General features: G+C 43.5%; 1 protein-coding gene across 1 annotated transcript; it reads right to left on the bottom strand.

The window, feature by feature from the left end:
- Positions 1-2,482: 2,482 nt before the first annotated feature.
- On the bottom strand, positions 2,483-5,263 carry LOC103709194 (BTB/POZ domain-containing protein At5g66560-like). Its single transcript, XM_039114340.1, is given in 5 exon segments — positions 2,483-3,142; positions 3,260-4,049; positions 4,051-4,586; positions 4,682-4,751; positions 4,843-5,263. Coding segments are annotated over 5 exon segments (2,046 nt in total). The 5' UTR covers positions 4,944-5,263; the 3' UTR covers positions 2,483-2,593.
- Between the last annotated feature and the right edge of the window lie 6,033 nt (positions 5,264-11,296).

Below are 11,296 nucleotides of genomic sequence, written 5' to 3' on the forward strand. Positions count from 1 at the left end.
AAAATATTTAACTGGATTCTTATTGCTATTATATGTTTGGTTTAAATTTTGGGTGTAATTGAAATATTGTTCGTTCTGTAGGACTCGTAAGCTCTTTAAGAGCCATGCACCTGTGTCACGTAGCCAACTTTGAGAGTGTGAGAAGCTGTTAGGGACAACGGAAGATACAACTTAAATAACGGATGTCACTCGTGAATCCTTCATTAAAGAGTTCTCTGAAGTCTTCCATCTCTCTCTTGATTCAGAGTAATCTCTGAATTGGACCTCCCCGAGGAAAGTTTGTTTACAGGGAAGTCATTGCTTCTGAAGGAGCACTCAATTTGAGAACAAACTACATTGCTCCCACCTTCTTGATTAAATGACATAAATACTCCTCAAGTATTTTATGTAATGAATAGGCTGTGTTTACAAGACTAAACATTTAAATCACAATTATAATAAAGGAGCTAAAAATGGATGGGCAGCACAGGGACATTGAAATATCACAGAAGTCCCACATTTCTCTCTCTCTCTCTCTCTCTCTCTCTCTCTGTGTGTGTGTGTGGTGTGTGTGTGTGTGATGAGACTGAACATTATAATCATCAAAGCCGGTATTTCAAACATGGGAAACTTGTTTCTCTAAAATCGTTTTCTTTTTTGCTTTGGAAAAAAAAAAGATTGTAAATTATAGTTCCTTGAAGATTATGAATCATTTTTTCGTAGGTGAAGATTTTCTAAAATCTAGCGTTCATTTTGACTGCTTTCTGTCTCGTGAGCTGCGCTGCTCGTCCTCAAGAGGATAAGGCTATTTTGGTAACGTACGAACAACCTGCTCTCCTCGTTCTTTTACTCCAACCTTGTACCGAGTCCCGGTCGTTGGCTTTGGTAAGAAGAGCTCGCCAGCTTATATATATAACCAGAGCACTAATCCTTCGCAATTTGGTCTCTGTGTACTGTAAGCCGGGCAGCGCTGAAGAAGCTCGCCAACTGTTCGACAAAATGCTCGAAAGCGAACGCCAAGGCTCTTCATGTTGACTTTTGCTGAAAAGCATCCACTCGGCCTGATTGTATCCATTGGGCAATATATGAGTTTCATCAAACTTTGTTTTTTCGAAGTACCAAAAGCGTCGTTATGAACATAAAGGCTCAAGGTATGGAACCCGAGAAAGAGGCTGGCCCAACTTAAATGAGATTTGATAGCTTCTTTATGATTTTCCAGAGTACCAAAAGCAAGCATGATATCGTTATGAAGATAAAGGCCCAAGATATGGAACCCGAGAAAAAGGCTGACCCAACTTAAATGAGATTTGCTAGCTTCTTTATGGTCTAACATTCTTGCCAACGTTCCTTCCAGTCTGAAATTTATGTGGACGGAGAGAGTTAATAAGGATGATTCGAACCCGGAAAAGAAAGAGGTGTATGAGAAGGTGATGGAGTTGCATAAAGAGATGATGGCAATAGGCTACGTGCCGGAGATGAGGTATGTGTTGCATGACATTGATGAGGAGGTGAAGGAGAAGGAGGTGATGTATCAGGGCGAAAGGCTGGCCGTTGCTTATGGGCTGTAAGCACGCCGCCGAAGAACCTCCGGAACTGTGGTGACTGCCACAATGCCGTCAGGATCGTGTCCAAGGTTGTGGAGAGGGAGATAATTGTGAGGGATAACAAACAGTTCCATCACTTCTTGCAGGGATTATTGGTGAGAGATCTGTGGAAAGAAAGTTTATAAAGTTCTGGAGGTATGGCGTACTTGTAACCCTGCCGTTGAACTCTTTGAGTTCATACGTCCAGGTCATGGGTTCAGCCAATGGCTCAACAATTAAGAAACGTCCTCTCATTATTCCACTGGCTCCCCAATAGTTTTACGTCATGTAGCTGCTATGGTGCAGGACGGCATGACGAGAACATACTTACAAGATGGATTCTAGAAGCCAAGCCTTGGAGGCTTCTCCAACTGGGAAATGCTTTTGAGTCCACATCATCTATTTCGGCAGCTCTTATTCATTCCTGAAATACGACGGTGCGTTGTGATAATGAAAAAGGGCAGTCCCTCTCCAAACTGTATGACATAATAGCTATTCATGATGGAGTAGCACCGTAGAAAATTTTATCTCAATGCTGTATCAGCTGCTTCCAATGAGCTTATTATGAACCAAGTTTAGGCACAGAAAATATCAAATAGAGCTGGAACCCAACTAAACATGAATATATTTAGGCCTAAGGCCCGGCCCATAATCAGCTTGTGTTATAACTGTTGTTATATAGACAGACCACAAACTACACTCGTCCAGTTTCTTTCTTTCTTTCTTTTTCTTTTTTGGAGCAATTCTCATTCTAGTTGAGTTGCGAAAGCCACTGGGGTTTAATACCAGTAGCCTTGGTTTGATCCCTCTACCTGGGAGTGAAAGGGTGCACATTTAGATGTCGAGCTGAAATTTTTGTTATCCTGTTAGGTAGATGAAGGTCGTTAATTGTTATAGCGTTTTTGTGACAACAGGATGCATAGAGTCATAACCATCAATTTTTTCCCCCTCTCTGAAATCTGAAACTTTAACAAGGAGAACTGTTTTCCCAAGAAAAAGAAAAAAAAATCCGATACGTGATGAATTAAAAGCTACGGCGAACGTTCAGTTCTGGACTTCCTCGGCTCCACCACGGTCCGCTGGTGGGAATCACAAACTTGGGTCGTAAACTTACATCCAAACCTCCTCGTAAACGAACCCCAAACCCCAGCTCGCTCTCCCCCGCCACGCACCCCACGAATCCGATCCATCTTCTCGATCGCCTTCCTCATCGTCGAGCACTCCCGCTCCAGCTCCCGTACCCTGCCCCTCATGCTGTCCATATCCAGCCTCAGCACCTGGTTCTCCCGAATCGCCGTCCTCCACGTGCCCCCCTCCCTCCTCCCTCCCTCCGCCGCCGCCAGCGGCCCCCCCTCCTCCTCCTCCTCCTCCTCATCCCCCGCGGCCGCCGCCGCCGCCGCCAGCGTCCCCGCGATCGCCCGCCGGAGCTGCAGCTGCTCGAAGAACAGCACCTGCACCACCGCCCGCAGCGGCAGCCTCTCGTTCTGCGCCGCGTGGGTGCACGCTTCCAGCGTCAGCTTCCGGCAGTCCATCACACCGCTCACCCTCTCCCTCTCCTCCTCCGTTATCCTCGGATGCGCCTAGAATTAAAATTAAACATGGCATAAAATTACCGAACTGCCCCCACCCGCTTCCCTCAAACGATACAATACACTTGCGGCACAAGGTATAAAGATTTGCACCATTAAATCACGCACCTTGACATAGACGTCGACGGCGCGATAGAGCCCATCGTCGAATACTCTAGCGTGGTCCGGCAGCGCCAGCGCGAGATCGCAGAACTTCTCCGGTCTCAGATTCGCGTCCGACGCGATCTCCGATAGGTACCCGTCCACCAGCTTCCCCACCATCAGCAACGGGTTGTTATTGTTATTGTTACCTGGCGGTGACCTGAAGGCCAAGTCCCCGCCGTCCTCGTCGGCGGCGACCACCGCCGATCTTTCCTGCAGGCCTTCGAGGAAATAGCCGAGGATCCTCTCGACGCAGTCCACGTCGTAGAGCGTCTCGACGAGGTAGGAATAATTCGGTATCAAAAGATCGTCCAGCGTCGCCTGCTCCAGCTGCGACGCGATCTTTCTCTCCAGCGCCGTTGCACAAGCTTCCGAGGCGCGGAGTATATTTGCCGTCCGGAGTAAACCGAAGAGGAACCGGGTGGTGACCAGACCGGAGCTCTTCCCTTGGGGGAGGTTGGAGATGACGGTCTCGAGGAGCTCCCGCTGTTCGGGCTCCGAAGCCACCGGGGCGGTGGCGTGGTGGCGGCTCGTTCGCGAGAGACCCGGGATCGATCGCTTCGCGTAGGAGATGAGCGATCCCTCGATGATCTCCGAGCTCAGATCGCAAGCTCTCATGGCGGCGATCACCCGCTTGTACGTCGGGAGGCTGAGAACCGTGAGGTCCTCGAACCACGAGTCCGCCACAGCCTCGCCGGCGGAAGACCGGATCCCGCTCTTCCGCCGGACCGCGGCGTCGATCCCGTTCCACAGGGGCGGAGCTCGAAATCTTGGTTTTGGGCTCGCCGGCGGCGGCGGCGGCCTCTGTGATCGGCCAGCCGAAGAGGGAGCTGAGATCGGAGGCGGAGGCGCGGGCGGCGATGGAGTCGATGCAGCGTTGCGCGATGCCGAGGTCCTCAGCGAGGGGCAGGAGGTCCTCGCAGGACTTGAGGGCTCTCACCGATTCCTTAAGGCTTCGGAGGACGGACTGGGCGAGGAATCGCTCGGTGCGGGAGATGAGGTTCTCCTCGGAGAATTCTTCCGTCATCTCGAGGTACTCGGCGGCGCAGCGGAGCGGGGCGGCGTTCCAGGCCGTGATATCGATCTTGACGCCGTAGCAGAACTTGGCGGCGGTCTCGAAGATCTCGGCGCCGCCGGGGAACTCCGGGAGGGGAATGTGGTGGAGATCCTCCTCTTCTTCGATCTCTTCTTCCCCCCCTCCTCCTTCAATGCCCTCTGCTAGTCTCGCTCTGGGGTTTTGCTCCCGCTCCGTTATCACCTGGTGGAGCTTCTTGCTCTTAGACATCAACGGGAACTAAGCAAAAGGGCAAAACACAATCCATCTTTTAGAGCCAGGGATCCAAAAATCGGAGGAACCAAAGAGAGAAAATGGAGTTGTAGATCAATCACCTTGTGGAGATGGAAGCTCATCTCATCGACTTCGATTACGACATCGCTGGGCAATCCAGTAGTGCAAAACCTAAAAGAAATTCGAGATGAATCCTTCATTCTCGAGACCAAATCGAAGATTAAAGACGAAGGCAAAGGATTCAAAGTAGGAGAGAGCTCACCATGCTTGGCCTTTCGACCCGGGCTTCTCGGCAGCCATTCCTCCGATCAGAAACCCTAACCCTAGATCCTCCCTCATACACTCAACAGCAACCCATCCCATTTCCCATAACCAAAGCCATTCTTCCCGAACCCCATCTCTTCTTTCGTTCCGACCCCTCCTCCGATTCCGGGGAAGAAAAAGAAGCGATTTTTTTGGGCAATGGCGGGTTGGACTAGCGGTGGGAATCACAGATGGGACGGAGAGAATCCTGACCGGGCGAGCAGGGACAAAAGGAGAAGAGTTTTGAACATTTTTTTACCATAAACATAAAAAGCATTTATTTTTTAATCACTTAGTGCTGCGGTGCAGGCTTGCTTGATAATCCCACAAAGTAGCATACTAGCGTAGTAGAGCATTCGCCGGGCAACATCCGGCCGGTGAGATACCGTGGTATCTTTTAAGCCATGCCGTATATATTGGATCGCCTTATTTGCTATCTAATATTTTAGAAATTTTTGTTTTTAAACTTGGTATGATTTTGTTTCTCTAGCTGTGCTACGGTCAATGTAAAAATTAAAAAAAAAAAATAAAAAAAGATGAATTTATTTAATTATTTTTTTGTCTCACCTCGTAGATCTGAAAACCCCAAAAGCTATCGTAGTCTGGTTGCCAACTGGCTTTCATTGTTATTTGGAGCTCCCTTTCTAGATATCGACATCAACATTGCCTGCCTCCCCTGCTTGTCTTCGTTAGATATTTTAAGGAGTTATGATTTTAATGATTTTTCTGTGAGGGGGGCATGCATGGCATGAGCCTTTTGCAGGCCGCGCAGCAGGGCTCATCAATGCCCATCCACCGTTCTTACAATGCCTTAAAGGTGGGGGAGGAAGGATGCAAAAGTTCAGAAGGAGAGGAATCCAATAGAAGTGGGTAGGAAGGCATCCTACACTTTGCACAAAATTTCAGTGCTTTAAGTTATTTTTTTTTTCTAAAACAGGCACATCAAACTACATAAATACGGATATAATGAACAAAATTTAAAAATAAAATATCATAAAGTGTCCTGGACAGTTTTTTTTTTTGAAACTACAGAATATTGTCCCAATAGCTGGCCACTTAAGCCGCCACCTAATTTACAGTTCCATTGATCTTTTTGAATATGTATCCAAATCTTCTGTACTTTAAGTTCAAATATAATTATTTTTCGTTTATATTCTACATATCACAGTAACTTTCTAAGAAGTGATGGATATTTTTTTTTTTTAATAATAGATGAGTGGAAGTTGTGCAAGAGCCTGAATGATGTTTTGGAAGATCCAAACCAGGCAAAAAAAATTTCATTCTATTCATTATAGGACTGCTAAATTGCCAATATGGTACATCTGGTGTAAGATATATTTTTTTTTCAGCAATAATTATGTGGGGTCTCGACTCTTGGAGGACCACACAGGTCTATCCTATCCATAAATGCACTCGTTTTGAGTAGGAAACTTTTCTTTTGTCCATTATTCTCATGGGTGTACACTTAACGGATATCAACATTTCATCAATTCTAAAGCAACAAAAAAGGATTCACAAATTTATGCAAGACACTGCTAATCCATTACGCAAATCTTAAATATCTAAAGGAAACTAATTTGATATTGGTGGCTAAGGGAAGATAGAGGTGTGAGGAGATTTAATTATGAAGAATTGGTTGGTTGGAAGTAGGAAGGCCTCAATGAGGGTTGAACTACAAGCATGTATAGATTATGTAGGTCCCCTTGAGCTTAATTCTTTGGTCCACCTAAGATTTCCACGCTGTACTGTACCATTGAAACAAGCTGAGAGCCATGAGCTGATATACCTATGTACTTCATCATGGTCTCTACTGTAGGGAGAGTTACAGAGTATTCCTTGGTGTTTCTCTATTAATTTTCTCCAAAGAATTAGCTTACGAAATAACTTCGCAATAATGTTGCCAAAATAGGGTTCCTCGTGGGCGTTCCACTTGCATTGAAAGAGTGAGGCCCTGAAAGAGCCGAGAAGGCAGGCTGTGGGGGCCAAAGTTATTGCCATGTCTCGACTTTTGGGAGTGGCGATTCTACGAACAGCTGCCGAGCTACTTCCACTTGGAATGGTTCTTTTCTCGCCTTTTCTTTTCGTGCAATCGTAAGTTCGTGTTGGGACTTGGTACAAGACTCGGTCGTGCACGCATGGTATGGTTGTTAATCATTGAAACGTAATGATTAGCAAGGGAAGAAGGCATGGTCATAACAAACATTTGATCCTAAGGCTCGATCCAAGGTCTCTCATGGCCTCCATCTAATGGTGATACATGCAAGCCCTTTTTTCTTTTTTTCTTCTTTTTTTTTTTTTTTGCTAAGACCAATGATACTGACAAATGTTGTATAATTACATTCGTCAGAAAGTCAAATATTCTGTATAAAAATTAGCCAAACCACATCATGCATCCATAACATTTTATCGAAGTGATCTACAACAAAAGAAGCAACCAAATCCACTATGTTATTCATCTAGCAGTAAATATGGCTTGCCCTAAAGACAGTATACTATCTCGATCCTGCCAGATATCCAAGGGCAAAGAGGATCTGCCTCTGACTGTGGATTGTCCATAGACTCACCCAATCATGATGGATGAGTCATCCTCAAATAAAATAAAGTTTGCCCATGGGCATAACTTAGCATGGCTCAACGCTTGCTTTTTTATTTCCCAAGCAAAATTAAAAGAACCTTGCTGCCTTATGTCTCCATTCAAAAGCTGTCCGATCCTTTTCTTTGGGCAGACTATTGTCTTCACTTTTTCACCTCACTTTTCCAACCCTATTGTAGAAACTAAATGAGTAATATGAAAAAGTGATAATACATATGCATATATATATATATATACACACACACACACACACATTTACATACATACACACCAAGTCATTAAATAAAAATAGTAGTTATCAATGCTTTCTTTCATATACAATGTGCATGCAACACCAATTTAAATAATCTCGATAAGAGAAATAGTAGTTACATCTACATAGACTCATCCATTTAAGCAAAAACAGTTGCATAAACTTATTTGTTAAAAGAAACTTGTAAGCATCTTGACAAAGCACCTTGTTTTTTGATAAGAGAAATAAACTGACTTAATGCATGTGAGTAGTTTGTTCTGGATCACAAGAAATATGTATATAGAAATGGACCAACATATGCTTAGATTCTACTCAAATGTTGATCTTTTTGTCAAAGACATCATTCGATCCATAATTAACAAGGAACAAGTATATATCACACCCTGTCATGCCCATCGAATCCTAAGTTTTAATAAGAAGGCTAGTCCCTTCACTGCCAAAAAATATGGGGGGCCTAATATCATTTAAACAACCATCTAGGATTCCATTTGTTGTCTACTATAATGGAAATAATAGTTATTATACATGCAATTGATCAAAGCCAAGACACCACATGGAGCTTCACCAGAGTGCAGATATGAATGCCAATAAGGTTTATGGAAGTGCACATGACTTCTCTCTTCCACTCCCATCCTACTCGATCCAATACCTCAACACCACCTCATCATAGATGTTTTTTGTCTGGGAAAGGAGGAGCAGAGACAATTCTTCCAGGGAAGCAATAAGCCTACTTGGCCTGCAAAAAGGAATGATCGACATTGCCACGTAGTTTGTTTTAACCATATTTATATGCTACAATTAAATTGTATTACATTTGGATTTAATAAGCTTGTGAACATACAGGGATCGTTATGGCTCTTTCTTCTATTGTGTCGATTAAAAATGTTCTTCTCGTAGGAATTCACCGGTCGTTCAACCTGAGAGAGGATTTTTTGAACCATCAAAAGAAATGACACTGCAGCGACGTTGCCTTCCAGGCTGAGTATATTTATAGAGAGGCTCATAGAGCCACGGATTAGATGGTTGACCACTCCAGAGAAGCTCTGTGGGTTGAAAAGAGGGAGTTCTCTAAAGCACTCCGAAACTTGCTATTTTTTGATTTTTTTTTTTGAATGTATTCATACTAAAAATGTATAAGTCATCCGTCGCAACCAAAAAAAAAAAAAAAACGGCACTGCCAGTTTTTGGGACTACTCGATAAACTTGTTTTGGGCATGACTTCCAGTACAATTATTCCGAGTCCTACCATTTAGTTGTTGGTTTTTTTTTCAGTGCAAGCCTTTTCTGATCACAGTCATGGAGCACAATTTTAAGATCAGAAAGCTGATAGAAATATCAAGCAAATTTTACATGCGGATTTAACTTTGTCATCAACCAACTAAAACTACAACCATGATCATCAAACATCTTTCCATACGATTAAGCAAGGAAAGAAACGAGGGGAAAAATGCCTTGAATGTAAAGATTAAAAGCTTTGGAAATAGGATTCCAATTGGTTTTGAATTAAGAGCTAGAAGCTCTTTCCTTCGAAGTCCTTGCTCTTGTCGTTATAACTGAACTTTGGACTTCACTTATGAGGATTGCACATGCCCTTTATTTGTTCAAATTAAGAGACACCATCGATGTTTTTCCACTGGATGACTACCATTCATGAATATCACTTTGAATCTGTTTCATAGTTTGATATGCTTTTGTGAATTTTTGCCAACTTAAAAAAGAAGTCATCTCTACACTTTTCTCGATAGAGTTTGGGGCAAATCTCAGAAGCATTAAATCATTTACAAATTAATTTCATACATAAAAATTTAGTCAAAGAAGAGCCCCACTACAAGAAGAATAAAAGAACAACTGAAGTCCCCAACAATTTCATTCATCTTACAAAATATATGGTTAATGCATTAACTTATAGGAGTGAGTTGAATGACTAAAGTCCACAAGTAACCCTCGGCCGAAGGAACTAGAGGTGCCACTAATTCCTATTCAAAACCATGCCTTGTGGAGAGTGCCTTAGTTTCATTGTCTGCTACTTACCTTCACCCTATACCACCTCAGTTTGTCCCTTTTGTTGGCCCTTTCATTTGAATTCAAAGAGTTATTTTAATTCATTATAGTGGTCCTAGGTTCAACAATAGGTACCTTAATGAAAACGTTTCTAGGTACTTTAATCCTTTTCTAATATGATTCTATGGATTGGTTAATGTTTGTCTTGGTTTAGGCTGGTTCTAGCTTTTGTTTTAAGGTCCGGCCGGTTCAGCCGGGTCAACCAGTCCGACTTGCGACCCAAAAAGAGCCTATTGAGTCAAATCCCAAATCTTATGAAAAACTATTACTATCTCTTGCTTCAAGACATTCAGGTCATGCTTAGTGGCATGTGTTCAGAGTCGCTAATGGGGTCGCGGACTAGATGGCTTCGTATGTGTCTAATCACTTCGGAGATGCCCGATGGGTTGGGAAGAGAGTTGCTTAAAGCACTCCATGATTTGTTGTTTTATGATCTTTCTGGATATATCCGTATTAGAACTGTATGAATCATCCAGTTTAGCAAAAATAAAAAAATTCTGAAAAACCTGAAGTACTTCACCGGCTCGGGGTGTTGACCCGCCCAACCCACGCGGTTCGACTCAGTATTCGACTCGTCCGGGTTAAGCCATCCTTGGCAAGGCAGCGCGTGTTGCTGCTGGCGAGAAGCACGAGATTCTTGGGGCGGAGAGCTTGGCGGGAAGGATTCGCGGAGGGGAGGAGGAGGAGTCCGAGGTAGAATCCTTGTCTCGTCTCTCACGTCCCAAGGAGGGATTATTAGAGTTCTTGTCTCTGGGATTGTATGCTCGCATGATGAGCCTCTGCAGGAACTGCACTGCTCTCTTGGCTTATAAAACCAGAAAAAATAATCTGAGAAAGATTCAATGAAAAGGAGAAATATTAGAAAGAATGTTTTGGTTGTTTGAAGGTCGGAAGAGAGAGGAGTTTATAATTCTTTGGCTGAGGCTTCAAACAGCTATTTTAGAAGAATATATGCTTAATTAGAGACACTTTTTTATGGGACATGAACCGGTGACTCTATCATGCATTTAAGCATATCATGGCCCATTCAGATGATGGGAGAGCCTTGAGTATCTTCGCGTCCATCCGATATATCTCCCATTACCTCGCATCTTCACGTCCAAAGGCCATCCATCACTGCATAAAAGACTAACATTTTTGCATATAAACATACAAATAAGTGTTGCAAACTTATATTCCGAAGCTTTCCAAAGCATCGATGAAGTATCGGCAATACAAATGCCAAGAAAAAATTTACGACGTTTTACATATACACCACCTTATTAAAATATTGTGATGACGCTAGTTAGAAAAGCATCGTGAAAGATCAGTTTAAAATTTCCGACGTTTTTAAGCATCACTAATCTTTGATGCTTATTAAAAGCATCGATAGACTTCTGCACGCTCGGAGGTTGCCGATGTTTTCTGCTAATATTGGTAGCTTATCCAAAAAATGGCTTTTCCTATTTTTTTTTGTAGTGCATATCCATGCAGCCACCTCCAAGCTGCTGCTGCTGCAGCAAAGCT

The sequence above is a fragment of the Phoenix dactylifera genome, chromosome 16, assembly GCF_009389715.1.
Source record: "Phoenix dactylifera cultivar Barhee BC4 chromosome 16, palm_55x_up_171113_PBpolish2nd_filt_p, whole genome shotgun sequence".
Lineage (NCBI taxonomy): Eukaryota > Viridiplantae > Streptophyta > Magnoliopsida > Arecales > Arecaceae > Phoenix > Phoenix dactylifera.